Source organism: Bufo bufo, chromosome 2 (genome assembly GCF_905171765.1).
Source record: "Bufo bufo chromosome 2, aBufBuf1.1, whole genome shotgun sequence".
Classification (NCBI taxonomy): Eukaryota; Metazoa; Chordata; class Amphibia; order Anura; family Bufonidae; genus Bufo; species Bufo bufo.
The window spans coordinates 781,302,643-781,325,899 of NC_053390.1; the positions used below are offsets into that span (position 1 = coordinate 781,302,643).

The window sequence follows — 23,257 nt, forward strand, 5'->3', positions numbered from 1 at the left end:
TAAGTGACACTGACAATCCAGCGTCCCAAATCAGACAGCTATATATAGTGCCGTAATACTGCCATTAAGTGCCCCAAATGACTACCACTCAATCACAAGACTGCTTGTTTAGTACGATTAATAAGATTGATAGCCAGTACACCAAATAATACTACTAAGTGCACGAGACATGACTGCCATTCAGTGCCAAGAATACGAATACAACTGTTAAATCAGTGCTCCAAGTAATAGTGCCGTTCATTGCATCAAATAAGATTGCTAGTCCTTGCCCATATTACTGCCATTTGGTGCCGTGAATATGACTGCCTTTCAGTCCTTCAATTCAAGTACTGCCATATAGTGCTTCTAGAGAAGGAGTTGGTGATGAAGATGTTGGTACTCTCGGGCAGTGACGGTGTTAGTATGCCCCTTCTCATGTTGCTCCTGTGGTCCCAATCCTTAGGGGAAAGGGGGGACCTTATGAAGTGATATTTCCTAATTACTTATAGAAAATTGCTAGTAATCACGTCAGCCAATCAATCCTGGTCATAAAAAGAAGAGTTTGTGAGGGTTAAACGGGTTTTCTGAGATTGACCTGTGCTCAGGATTTCTCCTCAATATCTGATAGGTGAGGGTCCAACTCCCGCCACCCCCTGCTGATCAGCCGCTGGAAGGGCTGAGCGCTACGGCCTCGGCCTATAGCATCACATCCGTCTGTCACATGACCTCTCTGCAGCTAAGACTCATTCAAGTGAATGTTACTGAGCTGCAATACCAAGCACAACCACTATACAATGTACGGCGCTGTGCTTACTATACTATGAAAAGGCTGCAGCACTTGTCTGAGCAATACAGCCCCTTCAGACAGCAGATTGTGGGGGTGCGTAAAGTCGGATTTTTTTAAAGGTTTTTTTTCATATCCACTACAGGAAGTCTTCCATTACGGGAAGTCGCTGAAGTCCTGGACAAGGAGACGCTACAGAGACTGAAGAATGAGTGTGGAGGTCTGCAGACCCTGCTCAGGAACAATTACCAAGTCTTCCAAGGTAAGAGCATTAGGGTGAGTTTATACCACGGTGAGAGACATCAGTCCCGTTTCAGAACTATTGCCGTCTATGGGGAACTATAAATACAGAGGGTACAACGGGGGGCTAATTTTATATATATATATATATATATATATATATATATATATATATATATATATTATTATATCTACATAGGGCACTGCGTGGGGCCATTACTTATACTGGAAGCATTATATGGGACCATTACTTATACTGGGGAACACAAAAGGGGCCATAATTTGTACTGGGGGACACAAAAGGGGCCATAATTTGTACTGGGGGACACAAAGGGGGGGAGCCATTATTATATCGGGGGACACAAAGGGGGCCATTATACGGGGTACAAAAAGGGGGGCATTATTTATACTGGGGGACACAAAGAGGCCATTATTTATACTGGGGAGCATTCCCCAGGGAGCCGTTGGATATCCAGGGGGTACCATGGGTACATTATGTACACTGAGGGCACTGCCGGGGTGGGTTTTAAAAGAGAAGCCTATAATTAATCTGTTTAACTTCCATTTTTTAATAGTCTTTAAAAACCTATTTAAAACGGCCATAAAAAACTTATACCGTATCCATTTTGAATGGCCGTTTTAGTACCCTGTACCCTTCAGACGACTGGAACGGAATAGCCAGCCCTACGATAGAAATACCTATTTTTGTCCGCAAAAACCGACAAGAATAGGACACGTTCTATCTTTTTGTGGGGCCGCATAATAGAATAACACTGTGTGCTGTCCGTATCGTTTGCAGCCCCATTGAAATGAATGAAAAATTGCGAAACAATGCGGCCACAAACATACGGTTGGCTGAATGAGCCCTTAGACTGCAGACAGTGAAATATTTCTTTCAGCTATCTCTGTGTACTCCAGCTTTAACCTGCGCAGGCGCTGTACTAAGGCTAAGGGCTGATTGATGCAACCAGGTTTCCCGGGCCGATCGCGGTCACGGGCACACGAGCCCTTTACAGGATCTGGCATATGTACAGACAGGAGCTGGTAAAGCCTCTGTGTGCACTCCCATCAGCCGCGGTGCAGGTGGCTAATGGGAGTTGGTGATGTCATGAGAGTTCAGGGATTTGGTGCCGCTAGAAAGTGACTTGAAGGGGTTCTCCAGGGTTTGATATTTTTGACTGTGCCTCTGGATAGACCATCGGTATCAGATCAACCGGGTGTCGGGTCTCAGGTGATCAGCTGTAACCTGGTAGCCCTGGATCTGATCGACAGCCGGGTGTGAGGTGCCAGACCCCGCCGATCTGATATTTGTCACCTAAACCCATTGATTAACATGGATTATACAGTCCGCAATATATATAGCATTACTTTATCTCCTTTGTCCATGTTTTGCATACATTTTTACTCAATTCCGTGAAGAAAAAAAACTTGTGTTGCTGCCTGGAAACTGTCAGCAGGTTGATGTTAACAGAACTGTTATTATGTGTGTTTACTTGGTAGGAACTTCTGTGAGCGATCTCCTCTGAGCACCTTTTTGTTTAGTATATTTTTTAATTTTAATAGGTCATTAAAAAAATAAACAAAAAAAGACAACTTCTGATCTGTCACTAACCCTTGTCAGATGATGTCATCAGTGAGGTCTGTGCCATTAACCTTCCACTAATTTGTAGAACAAAGAGAGCGCAATGTACATTTCCATATGGGAGATATTGTGATATCCCAATGTTTCCAGAAGATGAAGAGGGGAACCATGGTCTGTTCATTCTAACAAATGTGGCACAGTTCCGCTCCTGTGACATGTCGTCTATATAGAGGTATTCCCATCTTGTGATCTGTACGGGTCCAGCCCTGAGGCCCCCACCAGTCCTTAGAATAGACAGGCCGCAGCTCTGATTTTGGCCCCTTTCTCCATCTTTCCTGCACAGCAGCGACCTGGCCAGACAATAGCTCACTATTAGGCCTCCTGCACACGACCGTATGGCTTTTTCAGTGTTTTGCTGTCCGTTTTTTCACGGATCCGTTGTTCCGTTTTTTTGTTTCCGTTCGGTTTTTCCGTATGGCATATACAGTAATTACATAGAAAAAAATTGGGCTGGGCATAAAATTTTCAATAGATGGTTCCGCAAAAACGGAGTACATTCCGTATATGTTCCGTTTTTTTTTTTTTTTTTTTTTTGCAGACCCATTGACTTGAATGGAGCCACGGAACGTGATTTGTGGGCAATAATAGGACATGTTCTATCTGTCAACGGAAATACGGAAACAGAATGCATACAGAGTACATTCAGTTTTTTTGGCGGAACCATTGAAATGAATGGTTCCGTATGCAGAACGCAAAAAACGGCCCGTAAACAGAAAAAAAAAACGGTTGTGTGCGGGAGGCCTTACTAGGGCATTGCTGGAGAGACTTTCTGAGATATTTTTTTTACTGATGACTAGTGTTCAGCAAATTGAAGTGTCTGAAGTGGACTTCGATCCAAATTTCAGGAAAACTTTTATTCGTCGCGAAGCCGAATTTCCTCTGAAATGGGGTAAAAAAAAATTCATACCTCATTTAAGTGCAAATGCAATGAGCTGGACCGTGGTACGGTTACACGGACGCCAAATTATGCAGTGGGTCAGGATATGGGTGTAATAGTCTATAGTTTGTTTGTGACGCCAATTGCAGCGTGCGCAGGGTACAGTCACAGGGCCCTTTAGGAATGTAATAACTCACGTACCAGGTTAGGAATGCCAGAGTGGTGTAATGTCTCTGTATGGTAGTAGAAATGGTGTCAACGGTGTCTCCTACCTGGGTACGGCTGGAATCCTGGCTCACTTTCAATAAAATGAGTGTGGTGCTAGTAGGAGGATAGAGGAATTTTTGCAGCAGTAATTCAGATCCAGACCTTGGGTAAAGTTCAAACTTGTCTTTACTTGTAGTAACTTTCATCCAGGCAAGGTACAGCTTTAGTCTTAGGTCCCAGCAGGTATTGACAATGGTTGGCAGGAATTCATGCTTCTGCTCTCTCATGTACCTGGAGCTTTGCAGGAAAGGACGTCTGCTTGTAGCTCTAAACTGTGGCAGGAATTTGGCTTCTGCGCTTTCTTTCTTCTGCTGTCTGGGGACTGACTAGCTGAGGAGGAATATGGCTTCTCCTGGGTTCTGGTCTGTACTCACAGATTTCTTCACAGGGTATGCTTCTTCCTGGAGCTGGAGTTGTCTGCTTGCTTCTTCCAGCTGAGACTGCAAGGCTCAGGCTGGGGATGATGATCAATGTCTCAGCCGAGACAAGGTCCTGGCTTTGGATCCCTATATCTGGGAGCTCCTACACGCACAGCCTTCCCCAAGCAGGGGTAGCTAGCACACTAACTTAACTTCCTTCCCTCCCCATGAGGCAGGATATGGGCGCAGCCCACTTGGCTCACAGAAGGGGGAGCTAAACTGGAATGAACTATTCCAGCTCAGAAACACTAAACTGAATTAACTCCTTGCTGACACATTGCTGCCACCTGCTGGTAAACATGAAGAATTACAACAATATGCATTTAACAAGGCTTTCAATGCACATTCGTGAGGATATTATGTAAAATTACATTAGATGACAATGTAAAGGCGCTTAACAGATTGTAGCGGGGTAAAAGAGTTTCGTAACACAACTCTGGGGTGTTACACAAAGAACCCACCACCGCTATCTTGATTGAAGATACCGCATTTGACGTCACCACACCGGCTGATGTGATGACGTCATGTGCTGCGCAATATTTCACACTGGATCTTCAATCAAGATGGTGGCGGTGGCAGGATCTTCGCGATCGAATGGATTAGGTATGGTTTTTATTTTTTTATTATAGACCTTAATATTAATGTTAGATGCTGTGATCAGCTATGAACAGGACATCTGAGGGGTACAATGACTGGGAGCGGTGCAATTGCCGTTCCCTGTCATTGCACCCACTGCTTACAAAGAAATGCACTTCGTGAAGAAGTAATTTGTCATGAAGCAATTTTTTAATTCAGCAAAGTGTCCAAATTGAATTTTCAAGAACTTCGCTCGACACTACTGATGACCAATCCTCTGGATAGGTTATAAGTATCTAATCGGTGGGGGTCCGAATCCCAGGACCCCTGACGATCAGCTGTTTGAGAAGGCAGCGGCACTCTTGAGTGCTGCGGCCTTCTCTCTGCTTTTCCTAGGCCGAGTGATGACACGTTCATCTGTCACATGGCCTAGGAGCAGCTCAGCCACATTCAAGTGAATGGGTCTGAGCTGTGATACCAAGCACAACCACTATACAATGTACGGCGCTGTGCTTGGCAAGCTGCAAGAAAGCAGAGGCGCCGCTGCCTTTTAAAAGAAAAAAACAAAAAGCTGATCGGATTCCAGACCCCCACGATCAGATACTGATGACCTATCCGCCTTTTCTCGGTGGCCCATTCTAAAGCAGCGGCTAGGCTCTCACATTTTCGAACAGTCCAGACCGGCAGAAGTGCCAATCTGGGCTGTTTAACCCCTTACATGCCGCATGTAACCGGTGTCAAAGGGAGTGGACTCCCTCTGTGTCCCACCGGCAACCCCACAAATGCGATCGTGGGGTTTTGATGTGTGTAAAGGCTGGGTGGGGCCTGGTGTAGGCCCCAAGTCTGCCTTTAGTGTTTTCTAGCAGGCTGTGCACTGACATTAAAATGCAATGGGGATAGTGCATTATATTTTAAAAGCAATCTAAATATTGCCTGTCATAGTCCCCTTCTGGGACTATTATGTGGTTAAAAAAACATTTATTAAATAAAACAAATTCCAATTTAAAAAAAATACACTTTTCAATAAAAAAAATTGCAAAAATAAAATCACCACCACATGTTTGGTATCGCTGCATCTGTAATGACCCACACTACACAAATATCATGTAAATTATCCCCTACAGTGAACGCAGTTAAAAAAAAAATGGCAGAATTGCTAATTTATTCTTAGTCACTACCGAAAAAAAAACTTAATTTACCCCAAAATGATACCAATGAAAACTACAAGTCGTCCCACACAAATCAAGCCCTCATACAACTCCATAGAAATTAAAAAAAAAAAGTTATAGGTCTGGGAAGTGGCGATGCAAAAAGATTTTCTTTCTTTTAAAAAAAAAAAAAAAAGGGGGAGGTTTTATTACAGAAAAGTAGTAAAACGTAAAAAAAAAAAAATATGTATTTGGTATCGCTGTAATCGTACTGACCCAGAGAATAAAGATATTATGTTATTTATACCGAAAAATTAACGCTGTCAAATTTATAACGTAAAAACCCAGTGGCAGTATTGCTGTTTTTTCCCATCTCCCTCCCAGAAAGACTTCATAAAAGTTAATCATAAAGTTATGTGTACCCTAAAATGACACCATTAAAAACTACAACTTATCCCATAAAAAAGAAGCGGTCATACAGCTACATAGACGAAAAAATAAAAAAGTTATAACTTTTGGAAGGTGACGACGAAAAAAGGAAGAAAAACGCTTGGTCAGTAAGGCCCAAAACAGGCTGGTCGCTAAGGGGTTAAGGAGGGTTCCCTATGATTAAGAGACAAAGGGGGCCCATATACTGTTCTTACACAGTTATACCCAAAGTATTTACTATTTCGATGTTAGACAGTTCAGATATTTTTGTATTTTTCAGGCTTCTACTTTCTCTGCATCTCATAGGCAGTACCAGGCCCCCTGACAGCTCCCTTAATCTGGCAGTGTGTTCACAAAGCACAGTTTCATCCTTTCAGGGCAGGGACAGAGGCGTTTGATCTGTGCAGGGCAGGAATGGAAGCTGAATGTAGAGACTGCACACAGAGGAGATGTTGTTGGTGCCTGGAGAAATGAGTAAACCAGGAATAATCCCCTCTTCTAGGGAATGCAGTATTAACCCCTCTTCTATCCTAAACCACTAGGGAATCAACTATTGACTACTCCTCTACCCTAGTCACCTGGAGAACATCATTTTAACACCTCTTCTATCCTAAAATACTACTTAAATATTGACCCCTCTTCTACCCTAGACGACTAGAGGATATAAACCTCTTCTATCCTAAAATACTAGGGAACTAAATATTGACCCCACTTCTACCCTAGACCACTAAGAGAGATTAATTTTAACACCTCTTTTATCCTAAAATACTGGGGAATCAAATATTGACCCCTCTTCTACACTAGACCACTAGGGGATCTAATATTAACGCCTCTTCTATCCTAAAATACTAGGGAATCCATTCTAACCAAAACCACAAAGGAATAAAATATTAAACAGTCTTCTACCCGAGACCACCAGGAAATACCAGTATTGACCCCTCTTCTATCCAAAACCACTAGGGAATAGAATATTAACCTCCTCTTTACCATAGACCACCAGAGTAGATGCCATTGACCTCTTACAGGATTTTACTATTGATGGCCTATCAATATCTGATCAGCGTGATCCGACGCCCTGCGCCCCTGCTGATGAGCTGGAACTACACGGCTCTGCCCATTGTGTAATGGGTAGTGCTGGTTACTGCAGCGCTGCTCCCATTCCGGTGACACCTGATAAATGGACTGATCGATAAGAAAATTCTAGACCATCCCTTTAAGAACAGCAGAAAAGTCTTAATGGATTTGAAATATCTTGTTGTTTTTTGTTGTATCCTTGGTACATATGGCTATCTGAACAATGCTGGGAATAAGTTGAGCTACTTGTTTTGATTGTAATTTACTCTAATAATAAAATGCATAATTGGATTCCTCATATGCAGGTAGCCTACTTGCTGACAGTTTCCAAGAAGCAATGTCTTTGTACACTTAGTGCAGAGCAGAAACGAATGAATCAAGGTCATACTGATCTGATACTGAGATACTGGACTGTACGTTTGTAGCTTGAGGTGCACTTTATAAATAATTTTTATCTGCAGAGTGCACTCGGGCCGACCTGCTGTTATGTTACATAAGATAATAAAAGGAGCTCTCCGTAATCTGAGGAGCACATTCTGTTTTCTTGTGTTTCTCCTTATGAGCCATCAATACGTTTCTAGGTCAGAATAAATTGCGGTTTTGACCTCCGCTTCCCTCTGCTCTCCCAGGTAGACGACGGGCCCTCGGGCTAAGTGCAGGTTTATTTCTGCCGGCAGCTGAGGAAATACAAATGCATTTTATACCGACATGTAAACTAAATTTAATATTATAGTTAATACGGTTGAAAAAAGTCCATCAAGTTCAACCAAGGGATAGGTGGGGACGTGAATCCCAGAAGGAAGTGATGCCCTCTGTGCCCCTTCACAGTAGTAATGCCCTCTGTGCCCCTTCACAGGAGTAATGCCCTCTGTGCCCCTTCACAGGAGTAATGCCCTCTGTGCCCCTTCACAGGAGTAATGCCCTCTGTGCCCCTTCACAGGAGTAATGCCCTCTGTGCCCCTTCACAGGAGTAATGCCCTCTGTGCCCCTTCACAGGAGTAATGCCCTCTGTGCCCCTTCACAGGAGTAATGCCCTCTGTGCCCCTTCACAGGAGTAATGCCCTCTGTGCCCCTTCACAGGAGTAATGCCCTCTGTGCCCCTTCACAGGAGTAATGCCCTCTGTGCCCCTTCACAGGAGTAATGCCCTCTGTGCCCCTTCACAGGAGTAATGCCCTCTGTGCCCCTTCACAGGAGTAATGCCCTCTGTGCCCCTTCACAGGAGTAATGCCCTCTGTGCCCCTTCACAGGAGTAATGCCCTCTGTGCCCCTTCACAGGAGTAATGCCCTCTGTGCCCCTTCACAGGAGTAATGCCCTCTGTGCCCCTTCACAGGAGTAATGCCCTCTGTGCCCCTTCACAGGAGTAATGCCCTCTGTGCCCCTTCACAGGAGTAATGCCCTCTGTGCCCCTTCACAGGAGTAATGCCCTCTGTGCCCCTTCACAGGAGTAATGCCCTCTGTGCCCCCTTCACAGGAGTAATGCCCTCTGTGCCCCCTCCACAGGAGTAATGCCCTCTGTGCCCCCTCCACAGGAGTAATGCCCTCTGTGCCCCCTCCACAGGAGTAATGCCCTCTGTGCCCCCTCCACAGGAGTAATGCCCTCTGTGCCCCCTCCACAGGAGTAATGCCCTCTGTGCCCCCTCCACAGGAGTAATGCCCTCTGTGCCCCCTTCACAGTAGTAATGCCCTCTGTGCCCCCTTCACAGTAGTAATGCCCTCTGTGCCCCCTTCACAGTAGTAATGCCCTCTGTGCCCCCTTCACAGTAGTAATGCCCTCTGTGCCCCCTTCACAGTAGTAATGCCCTCTGTGCCCCCTTCACAGTAGTAATGCCCTCTGTGCCCCCTTCACAGTAGTAATGCCCTCTGTGCCCCCTTCACAGTAGTAATGCCCTCTGTGCCCCCTTCACAGTAGTAATGCCCTCTGTGCCCCCTTCACAGTAGTAATGCCCTCTGTGCCCCCTTCACAGTAGTAATGCCCTCTGTGCCCCCTTCACAGTAGTAATGCCCTCTGTGCCCCCTTCACAGTAGTAATGCCCTCTGTGCCCCCTTCACAGTAGTAATGCCCTCTGTGCCCCCTTCACAGTAGTAATGCCCTCTGTGCCCCCTTCACAGTAGTAATGCCCTCTGTGCCCCCTTCACAGTAGTAATGCCCTCTGTGCCCCCTTCACAGTAGTAATGCCCTCTGTGCCCCCTTCACAGTAGTAATGCCCTCTGTGCCCCCTTCACAGTAGTAATGCCCTCTGTGCCCCCTTCACAGTAGTAATGCCCTCTGTGCCCCCTTCACAGTAGTAATGCCCTCTGTGCCCCCTTCACAGTAGTAATGCCCTCTGTGCCCCCCTTTATAGTAATAATGCCCTCTGTCCCCCCCTTCGTAGTAGTAATGCCCTGACACACACAGTGGGTTTTTTTTTTTTTTTTTACTAAAACAGCAGCAGGCTCAGCTCGGCTACAGTGTATATTTGCCCACACCCTGTCTGTGACCCGCAACACTGGTGGTCACTTCAATTCACTACAAGGCACACAGCCGTTTTCAGGAGGACTAGAGAGGAGCACTGGATCGAGCGAGCGGCTGCAAAAATGGAATGTTTTTTTTCCTGCCTGGAGGAGGGTGAGCGGCGGCCGGAGGCAAGATAGGTGCGCGCACACTCCCTGACTCAGGTCATGCACGCTACTTCATAGGCTGATCCCCCTGCTGCGGCGCTGCCCACGTAACCTCCCCTCCTCTGTCACTGCTGACTGCACTCATCCCGCCTGAGCCATTCCGTTAATGATTCACTGGCAATGGCCGGCCGAGATGCTCTCTCACTCACAGTTCGCAGCCTGATGCCGGCAGCACTGCTAAGGGGGTGTCTCTGCTTACACCTCAACCTTCTTCTACACCTCAATCGGTATAGAAAACTTAGTATGTTGATCTCTGAGTAACCACACACTTTGTCTTCTTTGCAGTGCGCAAATCGTTGGTTTCTATACGCGATTGGAGCCAAGAGACAAGAACCTCTTCAGATAAACGCAAGACAGAAGCCAAACGCAAGCTCTCAGCCGATACCTCAAAGACGCGACTTTGCTGGTTTCATGCCAACCACTCCGACGGCTGTCCTCGTCCCGCCGTCCATTGCCCGTTCGCACACGGAGGTAAAGAACTGCGGCCATGTCCTTTACCTAAGAAGCATAAGACTGCTCTGCACCTTACATGTTAGACCATCCGGCTCACTGTTTTTCTTTGATTTTCTGTGATTTTTTTTATTTTTTCTTCTTTTTTAATTAAACTTTCTGAAAAAAAAAACTCAAGGAATGTTCTCGCTATTGATTGCCGTGATTCATTATCTGCAGTTTTCTGCTTTTATTGTTCTTTTTTGCCAACACAACAACAAAAAAAGTCTCGACACAATAGAAATGATATAAACTTCAATGACGGATATGATTATAATTCAAATTTTTATGTTTTAATAGTTTTAGTCGAAGTATGTGGATAAAGTGACTGGCGTATATAAAAGTCTTATGTCAATTGTTGAGAACAAAAGGTGCGGGGTAAATTATAGCCTGCTGTACACCGCGGGAAGCCACATTTCAATAATTAGAACACTTTGGAGCATTTAACCTTCATTTCACACTGCTGTACGTCTTACACGAACGCTTCCAGATGCATTTTATGAAGATTAATGGCCTTGCAGTTGTTTTCCTTCACGTTACTATTCTAGAGTAGTCCTTACAGACCATTTCCCCCTTACTAAAAAGACCTGTCACCTAACCTAATACTTGTATTCTCCTAGAAACTCTCTCCCTCACGCCCTTCACTGCGCTTGAGTCACTGTAGGCAGGGGCGGACAGGGAACGTAAAAACTAAAAGCGGCCCCCGTGTTTAGGCCGGTCCACTTTGACAGAAGTCAGGGCTAACCCAAGTAGCCAGGGCCAGCAATACCATATTGCAGCACAAAATACCGCTCCAGCAGAGACAAGTACCACAGTGCAACACAATAAACTGCCCCGGCAGCATCAAAAACCACAGTGACGCACAAAATACCTCCCAGACGCAGAGGTGCCCCTAGCCTTTCTGCTGCCAGAAGCGAAAACTGAAACGGTGTCCAAACAAAACCTACAGGGTAATACAGCGCCATGTACTGTGCCCACTGTGCTTCCCAATACTATACTGCAGAAGCATCACCTCCCTCTTTCCCCTACCTGGTGCTGCCTCAGTGATGGTGCACCCCTTCCCGGAAGCTTACCCCTCTCTGGTGACCAGCTCAGCTGCCATGTTCTGTCTATCTACTCTAGTCGCCTCAGTGATGGTGCACCCCTTCCCGGAAGCTTACCCCTCTCTGGTGACCAGCTCAGCTGCCATGTTCTGTCTATCTACTCTAGTCGCCTCAGGGTGGCAATACAGTTGAATTCAGGAATCGGCAGGGTATCTGTAGGTACATAACTACTTGATGCCCCCAGCATTAATAAACACTGGGATCGACGGACATTACTTACGTGACTGGCACCCGTGAGGAGGGCTCAGCGGCCCCATGGACATCGGCGTACAGGGAAACTTCCCTGGCCAATCCGCTTTTGCCTGTATGTAAACTTCTGGCACAGATGGGGGTCACATACACCTCTACGGTGACGTGTCCCAAAGCAGCACATCTCTTGGGTGAAAATAGCAGGGGACCCAAGGAGCTGATACCAAGCATCAGAGAGCAGGTAAGTAGGATTTCCTTGACAGATCCCGCTGTCTGTGGGGGTTATTTAAAACACACTTTAAAGTATAAAACACTGGAGCTGGTGGTGCGTGATTAGTGGCCTGCAAAAATATATAATAGGATAATAAAGTGCAAATGTGCGGTCAGCAGCAATAGATGGATAAATGCTGGCATCCAACAGTAGCCGACTACAATATGAATATACCAAAACAAAACATCGCCGGCGTCACTGTTGTGACACACACAAGGCACAGAGGAGCTCAGCATTAGGCCTCATGCACACGGCCGTTGTTTTGGCGGCTCTGATGCGGACCCATTCACTTCAATGGGGCAGCAAAAGATGCGGACAGCACTCTGCGTGCTGTCCGCATCCGTTGCTCCGTTCCGTGGCCCCCGCTAAAAAAAAATATAACCTGTCCTATTCTTGTCCACGCTTTGCGGACAAGAATAGGCATTTATATTGAAGGCTGTCCGTGCCGTTCCGCTAATTGTGGAACGCGCACGGTCGCCATCCGTGTTTTGCGGACCGCAAAACACACCACGGTCATGTGCATGAGGTCTTAAATGAATTCAAAACCGGTACAACTTAACAGTGGTCACCCTAGTTTGATAACATCCACCAAAATATACAAGGGAAATACCATTGCAGGCATACTGACCGCCAAATAATCCGCAACCAAGTGCACGCACCACCAGTCCACTCCCCAACGCGCGTTTCGCGTGCTGCTTTCTCAAGGCATACACTTGGTTGCGGATTATTTGGCGGTCAGTATGCCTGCAATGGTATTTCCCTTGTATATTTTGGTGGATGTTATCAAACTAGGGTGACCACTGTAAAGTTGTACCGGTTTTGTATTTATTTAATGCTGAGCTCCTCTGTGCCTTGTGTGTGTCACAACAGTGACGCCGGCGAGGTTTTGTTTTGGTTTATTCATATTGTAGTCGGCTACTATTGGATGCCAGCATTTATCCATCTATTGCTGCTAACCGCACATTTGCACTTTATTATCCGATTTATATATTTTTGTAGTCCACTAATCATGCACCACCAGCTCCAGTGTTTTAATCGTGTGTTTTGTCAATTATATGTTCTTTAGTGATTATAATAACATTTTGCATGATCTGATTATATTCTGTCTTGGCACATTATTCTAGGTGATCTAGTGAGTATCCATATATTCTTGTTGGTATTGTAATTTGACCATATATATGGGTCGGTACATTTCTATGGGAAGTAGTTTTGGTGGTTCAACTCCCTTAAAGTGTCTGTCCACCTTTCCTGTGCTTGGCCCGGACCCGCGATGGGGATCGTACTTACCTGATCCCCGCCGCTGGGTTCCAGTTCCATTGCTCCCCCTTGGCTCACGTCACCACTAGAGTTGAGCAAAGTGAGCTTAATCCGAAGTCACTTCGTTCAAAACTTCGGAATAATACTGCATGGAGAACCGTCTCCGTGCAGTATTAGAAGTTTCAAGTTTTAAAGTGGGTTTTCTATTTTAACCCCTTCAACCCCGGGCCTGTTTTCACCTTCCTGCTCAGGCCATTTTTCTGCAAATCTGACATGTGTCACTTTATGTGGTAATAACGTTAAAAGGCTTTGACTTATCCAGGCCATTCTGAGACAGTTTTCTCGTCACATATCGTACTTCATGACAGTGGTAAAAATGAGTAAAAAAAAATTAAATAATTTTTATTTATAAAAAAAATAACAAATTTACCCAAAATTTGTAAAAAATTTAGCAAATTTCAATTTCTCTACTTTTTTAATACATAGAAGGAGTAAATGAGGAGATTGAGCAGCTCTCACCTGCTGCACCTGTGGTGAGCACGGTACCAGCCTGGACACGGCCGTAACAGCAAATCAACAAAAAGAGAAAATCCGGCTCTTGAACAACAGGAGACACTTTATTTAGCGGTAAAACTTCCAATCCTCATAGGCAGGGTATAGTCAACATGTTTCGGACCTTCGTATATCAGTCCTTAATCATGACCTAAAAACCCCCAAACTGAACAGTTACCCATATACCCCTCCCCCACCAATCCACGGAGGTTGAGGCATCACATGGATGTTTAACTGTTTAGTAGGATTTAAAACAGACCTAATGTAAAAACAGCTTGTACATATGTTACTAAAATCAAAAACGTGGAGCAAGAAACCCACAACATTAGCTGATGTATTCCAACATAATCCCATAGACACTTAATTATACTGTAAAATTAAATCTGGTCTCTTATTTAATCCTGCTGGGATCCGAGTAGTCAATTGGAACATCCAGAAGGTCTCTCTGTTGAGAAGCTTTCTGCGATGGCCCCCGCCCTGTAATGGGGCTGTAACTCTTTCAACGCCAACCACACTCAGTGCTGAGGGATCGCCTCCATGTTCCAAGGCGAAATGCAAACTAACAGCGGAAACGTTCCTTGTTTTATAATGCGGAATGTGGGATATATGTTTTCTAATCCTGGTTTTAAATGCATTTGTTGTGCAACCCACGTATTGAGGCAAGCAGATTTGACATGTGATTAAATAGAGGACGTACTTGGTATTGCAGTTCAAATATGTCTCGATTGCAAATTGTCTTTTATTCACCGTAGATGTAAAAATATTGCTTACTTCCATGTGCCCACGACATATGCATCTGGTATGTCCGCATTTAAAATTGCCTTTATTGGAAAGCCAGGTTGGCTGCAGCCTGGTACGTTCAACATAAAGGCTGGGGCCGAGTAGATTTCCTAGTGTTGGTGCACGTCGTGCAGCACATTTAATACCGCCCTGTATGAATCTTCACCAATCCTTGTCAAAACTCAGAACAGGGAGATGTTTTTTCATTATGTGACAGATGTCTTTGTACTCTTCACTGTAAGCGGTCGAGAAGATAATGGCATCGCCACCGGACAGATCATCTACATTGGATCTCAAACGTTGTTTACTATTAGGCTGGGTTCACACGGGCGTTGCGGGAAAATGTGCGGGTGCGTTGCGGGAACACCCGCGATTTTTCCGCGCGTGTGCAAAACATTGTAATGCGTTTTGCACTCGCGTGAGAAAAATCACGCATGTTTGGTACCCAAACCCGAACTTCTAAACAGAAGTTCGGGCTTGGGTTAGGTGTTCTGTAGATTGCTATTATTTTCCCTTATAACTATGTTATAAAGGGAAATAATACATTCTGAATACAGAATGCATAGTAAACTAGCGCTGGAGGGGTTAAAATAAATAAATAAATAATTTAACTCTCCTTAGTCCACTTGATCGCGTAGCCCGGCATCTCCTTCTGTCTCCTTTGCGGAACAGGACCTGTGGTGAGCATTAATTACAGGTAAAGGACCTGTGGTGACGTCACTCCGGTCATCACATGATCCATCACCATGGTAAAAGATCATGTGATGGATCATGTGATGACCGGAGTGACGTCACCAAAGGTCCTTTACCTTTAATTAATGCTCACCACAGGTCCTGTTCCGCAAAGGAGACAGAAGGAGATGCCGGGCTATGCGATCAAGTGGACTAAGGAGAGTTAAATTATTTGGGGGATCTGTGGATGACGCACTGTTATGGGGGATCTGTGGATGACGCACTGTTATGGGGATCTGTGGATGACACTGATGGGGGATCTGTGGATGACACTGATGGGGGATCTGTGGATGACACACTGATGGGGGATCTGTGGATGACACACTGATGGGGGATCTGTGGATGACGCACTGTTATGGGGGGATCTGTGGATGACACACTGATGGGGGATCTGTGGATGACTCACTGTTATGGGGGGATCTGTGGATGACGCACTGTTATGGGGGGATCTGTGGATGACACTGATGGGGGGATCTGTGGATGACACTGATGGGGGGGATCTGTGGATGACACTGATGGGGGGGATCTGTGGATGACACTGATGGGGGGATATGTGGATGACACTGATGGGGGGGGATCTGTGCATTACACTGAGGGGGGATCTGTGCATGACACTTATGGGGCTCTGTGGATGACACTTATGTCATCCACAGATCCCCCCATCAGTGTCATCCACAGATCCCCCCCATCAGTGTCATCCACATATCCCCCCATCAGATGCATCAGTGTGGAGGGAGGAGGCGGGGCCCGGTGCAGTGACCCTACTCTAATACACCGGGCCCCGCAACTGTTAAACATTCAATCTGATAGTATATGCTCTGTACGGGCGGCTCTTACTATAGTACCGTAAGTATAGCGCAGACCGGCATCTCCATCGGTCATGCGCCACCTGCTGCAGCTCCCTCTGTCATGCGCCGTCTGCTCCAGCTCCCTCTGTCATGTGCCGCCTGCCCCAGCTCCCTCCTCATGCGCCGCCTGCCTGCTTATCTCACTTTATGAATGAACGGGCAGGCGGCGCATGACAGAGGGAGCTGGGGCAGGCGGCGCATGACAGAGGGAGCTGGGGCAGACGGCGCATGAGGAAGGAGGTGCGGCAAGCGGCGCATGACCGATGGAGATGCCGGTTTGCGCTATACTTACGGTACTATAGTAAGAGCCGCCCGTACAGAGCATATACTATCAGATTGAATGTTTAACAGTTGCGGGGCCCGGTGTATTAGAGTAGAGTCACTGCACCGGGCCCCGCCTCCTCCCTCCACACTGTCACTGATACTTCGCTGGCCGCGCTGTGCAGCATAGCGGCCAGCGAAGTATTCGCTTTATAAGACGCACGGCCTATTTCCCCCACTTTTGGGGGGAAAAAAGTGCGTCTTATAAAGCGAAATATATGGTAATTAAGTGTCTATGTACAAGCTGTTTTTACATTAGGTCTGTTTTAAATCCTACTAAACAGTTAAACATCCATGTGATGCCTTAACCTCCGTGGATTGGTGGGGGAGGGGTATATGGGTAACTGTTCAGTTTGGGGTTTTTAGGTCATGATTAAGGACTGATATACGAAGGTCCGAAACATGTTGACTATACCCTGCCTATGAGGATTGGAAGTTTTACCGCTAAATAAGGTGTCTCCTGTTGTTCAAGAGCCGGATTTTCTCTTTTTGTTGTTTTATAATACATAGTAATACCTCCAAAAATAGTTATTACTTTACATTCCCCATATGTCTACTTCATGTTTGGATCATTTTGAAAATGACATTTTATTTTTTGGGGACGTTACAAGGCTTAGAAGTTTGGAAGCAAATCTTGAAATTTTTCTGAAAATTTCCAAAACCCACTTTTTAAGGACCAGTTCAGGTCTGAAGTCCCTTTGTGAGGCTTACATGATAGAAACCACCCCAAAATGACCCCATTTTAGAAACTACACCCCTCAAGGTATACAAAACTGATTTTACAAACTTTGTTAACCCTTTAGGTGTTCTACAAGAATTAATGGAAAATGGAGATGAAATTTCCGAATGTCACTTTTTTGGCAGATTTTACATTTTAATAAAAAAAATTCCAGTAGCAAAGCAAGGTTTAACAGCCAAATAAAACGCAATATTTATTACCCTGATTCTGTGGTTTACAGAAACACCCCACATGTGATCGTAAACTGCTGTAGGGGCACACTGCAGGGCACAGTAGGAAAGGAACGCCATATGGTTTTTGAAAGGCAGATTTAGCTGAACTGGCTTTTAGATGCCATGTCCCATTGCCATGTCCCTGATGCACCCCTACAGTAGAAACTCAAAAAAGTGACCACATTTTGGAAACTACGGGATAAGGTGCCAGTTTTATTGATACTATTTAGGGGTACATATGATTTTTAATTGCTCTATATTAAGTTTTTTGTGAGACAAGGTAACCAAAAAAATTTATGTTTTGGCACAGTTCTTTTTAACGTGGCAATACCTAATATGTCTACTTTTTCCATAGTCTGAGAGCCATAGCTTTTTTACTTTTTGACCGATTCTCTTAGGTAGGGTCTCATTTTTTGCGGGATGAGGTGACGGTCTGATTGGTACTATTTTGGGGGGTATGCGCCTTTTTGATCACTTGCTGTTGCAATTTTTGTGATGTAATGTGACAAAAAAGGCTTTTTTTTTTTTTTTTTTTTTTTTTTTTTTACACGGTGTTCACCTGAGTGGTTAGGTAATGTGATATTTTTATATTGCTGGTTGTTACGGATGTGGCGATCAGTGATGGTCACTTTGCAGTGTTCGCCAGCAAACACATGCGGGCTGCCATCTTTAGTAAGGTAGACTCACCTGTCCGGCAATGCACAGTTAAGCGATTACCTGCGCCTCTGTCGGGAGCCGGTCTGAAATCAAATGCAGTCACCGGGAGCAGGCAGTTCCGAGAACAGCCCGATGAAGGTCCCCGGCGGCTGTTCTCGGAACTGCCTGCTCCCGGTGACTGCATTTGATTTCAGACCGTCTCCCGACACAGGCACAGGTAAGGGCTTACCTGTGCATCGCTGGACAGGTGAGTCTACCTTACAAAAAATGGCAGCCATCACTGGCGATACCTAATATGTATATTTTTTTTATGTATTTAACTTTAGCACAATAATAGCAGGGATGAAGGATGAGGGATGAGGTGATGGTTTTTGTGATGTAAGGTGACAAAAATTGCTTTTTTTACACCGTTTTTATTTTATTTTCTTATGGTGTTTTATAGGACAGGGTGGATCATGTGATATATTTATAGAGCCGGTCATTACGGACGCGGCGATACCGAATATGTGTGGGTTTTGTTTTGTTTTTTCAGTTTTTGTTTGTATAAAATAAGGGGAAAGAGGCGTTTTTTTTTTCTTTTTTACTTTATTAATTTTATTACTTTATTAATTTTATTAAAAACACTTTTTTTTAAAAAAAAATTCTTTACTTTATTTCTGATGTTCACTTTTGGGGGTCTGATCCCCTCTGCAATACATTACATCTTGTATTGTAATGCATTGCCTGTTAGTGTCATACACTAACAGGTTGCTAGGAGACCCAGCCTGAGGACTGCCGGGCCCCTGCTGTTATCTCTCACCGCTCCGTGCCCGCGCGATCACCATGATGTACTATTACGTCAAATTGCGGGAACGCAGTGGTTCCCATGACGTAGTAGTACGTCATAGGTCGGGAAGGGATCAAATATCAACTACGGAAGTTATTCAACAAAGTCACATGCGACTTTGTGAATAACTTACTTCAGCTCATCTGAGCCCATACATTCTAAGGGTTCATGCACACAAACATATTTTCTTATCTGTGTCCGTTCTGTTTTTTTTGCGGACCATATGCGAAACCATTCATTTCAATGGGTACGGAAAAAAAATACGGAATTTACTCCGTGTGCTTTCTGTATGTCCGTTCACAAAAAAATAGAACATGTCATATTATTGTCCGCATTACGGACAAGATTAGCACTGTTCTATTAGGGGCCAGCTGTTCTGTTCCGAAAAATACAGAATGCACACGGATATCATTCATATTTTTTGCAGATCCGTTATTTGCAGACCGCAAATAACGGATCCGCAAATATGTCCGCCTTTGCATTCATATAATGTATCCAAAGGAACAGCGAGAGAAGCAAGACTGAGCATGTGTGACCACCCTAGCACATTTACTGAGGTGGACACAGAAAGGCTGTTCAATAGAACAATTGTTTAGGACGTGTAAGTACAAAAGATAACTCCCTTTAATTATGCTGGTCTGAATCTTTCAACTGGAAACCAAAAAGACATTTCTTCCAGCTCTCACGGAAGTTGTCATTCTAACATCTCTGAATTCTGATGGTTTCTGCCTATTAGTTCTGTAAAAATCACTGCAAAACATGCACCAAAATGATAAGCAACTGACATTACTAGCTAATTCCTCAGGCCGATGTTAAAAGCTGAGAACTTTGCCAATATCTTCCAGACAGGAACATATCGGAGCCCCTCATGCACCACGTCATGGTGTCTCAGCAAGCATGGGGTTCTACCACTAACCTGCCCGTGGTGTGTGAACAGGGTCTGAGCAGTGCTAGAAACCAACTCACAGCCAGACTCTCACAGGCCTCCATAGTGGTATCACCAATGCACTGTGAGGTAGGATAAAGCTGTGGTTTGGAGCATTTCCACCCATTTAGGCCACTTTTTTCAGTGAGTTTTTTTTCTTTATGTGTATGGAAAGTGCCTCTTCATTTCGTTGGTAACATTCTTTTGCACCTGGTAGCTTCTGTGTCACATGGTCTGTTGTGGATGCGGCTTCTGTGTCACATGGTCTGTTGTGGATGCGGCTTCTGTGTCACATGGTCTGTTGTGGATGCGGCTTCTGTGTCACATGGTCTGTTGTGGGTGCGGCTTCTGTGTCACATGGTCTGTTGTGGATGCGGCTTCTGTGTCACATGGTCTGTTGTGGGTGCGGCTTCTGTGTCACATGGTCTGTTGTGGATGCGGCTTCTGTGTCACATGGTCTGTTGTGGGTGCGGCTTCTGTGTCACATGGTCTGTTGTGGGTGCGGCTTCTGTGTCACATGGTCTGTTGTGGATGCGGCTTCTGTGTCACATGGTCTGTTGTGGGTGCGGCTTCTGTGTCACATGGTCTGTTGTGGGTGCGGCTTCTGTGTCACATGGTCTGTTGTGGATGCGGCTTCTGTGTCACATGGTCTGTTGTGGGTGCGGCTTCTGTGTCACATGGTCTGTTGTGGGTGCGGCTTCTGTGTCACATGGTCTGTTGTGGATGCGGCTTCTGTGTCACATGGTCTGTTGTGGGTGCGGCTTCTGTGTCACATGGTCTGTTGTGGGTGCGGCTCACAGCTTTATCCTACCTCACAGTGCATTGGTGATACCACTATGGAGGCATGTGAGAGTCTGGCGGAGAGCTGGTTTCTAGCACTGTTCAGACCCTGTTCACACACCACGGGTAGTTGAGTGGTAGGACCCCATGCGTGCTGAGACACCGTGACGTGGTGCATGAGGGGCTCCGATATGTTCCTGACTGGAAGATATTGGCAAAGTTCTCAGCTTTTAACATCGGCCTGAGGAATTAGCTAGTATTGTCAGTTGCGTATCATTTTGGTGCATTTTTTGCAGTGATTTTTGGAATTATATATTTTTTCATCTGCACATTGTATTATTTTGTGTAAGATGTCCTTGTGGTGCATGCGGTCCGCCCCGGCATCCTCCGTTGTACGCATTTTTTGCTGGGGATTGCCGTTCTGCGAATTGCTCCCCCGGTTATAGACACGCTACAGTGTTTGGGTTTGGAGCATTTCCACCCATTTAGGCCACTTTTTTTTTTGTGATTTTTTTTTTTCTATTCGTTCTGTACCCACATTAGTACATGTGTACAGCACCCACATTGTAATATTACGAGGACGATTTCCCATTCTGGAGTCTGGTATACTTGCCTCAGATTGAAATCTAAAGGGTTTTTCCCCCCCACAAATTACATTGATAGCATAGCAATAAGATCAGTGTACAGTTGTGGGGGTCTGCGATCACTGGGACTTTTTACACGAGCCCCCATGCATGGAACTGCAACATTGACAGTGCAGGTTAATGGGGCTGTGCAGCAATTCCTATTGGTTGAGAGTGATTAGGAAACATTTTTGGGGAAGGTCCTTCTGTGTTTTCAGTTCCCAGGGGATTAACCCCCACACATTTCGATCAGTCGCTTGATTTTCCGATTTTCAGACCAGACACTGGAACACAAACAATAAGATGACATTTTCTGTTTTCCGCAGCTCGTCTTTTAGCTTAACCATGTAGACTGGGACAGGGTCAGCAGAGGGCAGGGAACAGAGTGACAGTTCTGTTGCTTTGTTGGAGGCTTAGATAAGCCAAGATAGCAACATTATACAGACAGATACTGTTTTGGATGCAGCTGCTCTGTCACTTCATGATCTCTATGGGAGGAGCATTACTCCATCACATTCTGGGGACTGTAAGGCCTCATTCGGACAGCCATAATGCAACTACATTTTACCTTGGTCTAAAAACACAGTCTAGCTGCATTATAGATCTCAATGATGCTGTTAGCTTGGATCATTAGATCTGTGGTCGGACCAGGACCCGCTGTCATAATGTTAGCATCTGAATGAATCTTAAAGGGGTTTTTAGAAATAACTAACTTTTCCTGATCCCTGCAGCCTGCCTCCGCTATGGAAAGAGTCATACTTACCTGCTCCCCGCCACTCTGGTCCTGGGCACTGGCTCTCTTGTGTACATGTTCCGATCTCTACTTTTTTACTTCCAGCCGGGCGTGAGCATGGTCACCTGGCTTCAGCAGTGACATAACCAAACGCGAAACCCCTTTAAAGTGTAATTATTTCGGGTGACTGAATAATTTGCCTTGTGTGTACATAAGGAATATCACTATATGTGACCATTTTATGACTTTTTGTATTCTGCATTTTTCAACAGTTTTCCTACTCTGCAGGCTCCATCTCTAATTATCACTTTAACTTATGTAATGTTGAAGACTAGCTGCTATGCTGTCACCTATACACAACACACATACATAAGAGGAGATCCTGCTCCCCTATCTCTCTGTATCGCACACTCAGGGCCGGTGCAAGGATTTTTGCCGCCCTAGGCAAGATAAAAATTGCCGCCCCCCCCCCCCCCCCCCCCTTTCCTTATCAGATGATCTGCCCATATCATGACATCACATATGTTCCAGTCCTTTCTCAGCATTTAAATTAAAAGAACTGCTATGTTTCCCTTAGGGTTAATCCAGCTTCTTGTAGCCGTCTCCCTGACAGCCGCTAGAGGTGCTTCCGCGATTCTCACTGTGAAAATTACAGTGGGAAGACGCGGAACATAGTTTTGAATGCGTGCGCATGCGCATTCGCAGCAGAGAGGAGGATCGGGGAGAAGAGTTCCCAGTGAGGGGTTTTAACCCCTTCAGCCCAGTGGGAGGGGGACACGAGGGTGCCCCACTCCTAACAACTATATAGTGCCAGGAAAATGAATTAGAGGCGCTTCCCTCCTGTCAGTCCCTCTCTCTGGGCAGTGCGGCAGCTGCCCGGTGCGGGGGAGGGCCCGCCGTACTTAAAAAAAAAAAAAAATAAATAAAACTTGCGGCAACACTTTTTTTTTTTAAACCGCACGGCGGCGCCCCCTGCTAAATTGTGCCCTAGGCGGCTGACTAGGTCGCCTTACAGGTGGCGCCGGCCCTGCGCACACTCAGAAGCAGTAGCACATTATACAGCAGTACTGACCAGTGTAGCTGTGAATCCAGTCCTGGGGTGAGATAAGAAAATTACCAGAAACA

At 45.4% G+C, this 23,257-nt stretch overlaps 1 protein-coding gene across 1 annotated transcript in view; it reads left to right on the plus strand.

The window, feature by feature from the left end:
- TRMT44 (tRNA methyltransferase 44 homolog) overlaps positions 1 to 10,735 on the plus strand; it is a 43,900-nt gene extending 33,165 nt beyond the window's left edge. Inside the window, exons 10-11 of the mRNA XM_040419165.1 lie at positions 909 to 1,025; positions 10,381 to 10,735. Of these exons, the coding sequence (XP_040275099.1) occupies positions 909 to 1,025; positions 10,381 to 10,631 (368 nt within the window). The 3' untranslated portion in view covers positions 10,632 to 10,735. The remainder of the gene's footprint in view (positions 1 to 908; positions 1,026 to 10,380) is intronic.
- The last annotated feature ends 12,522 nt before the right edge of the window (positions 10,736 to 23,257 follow it).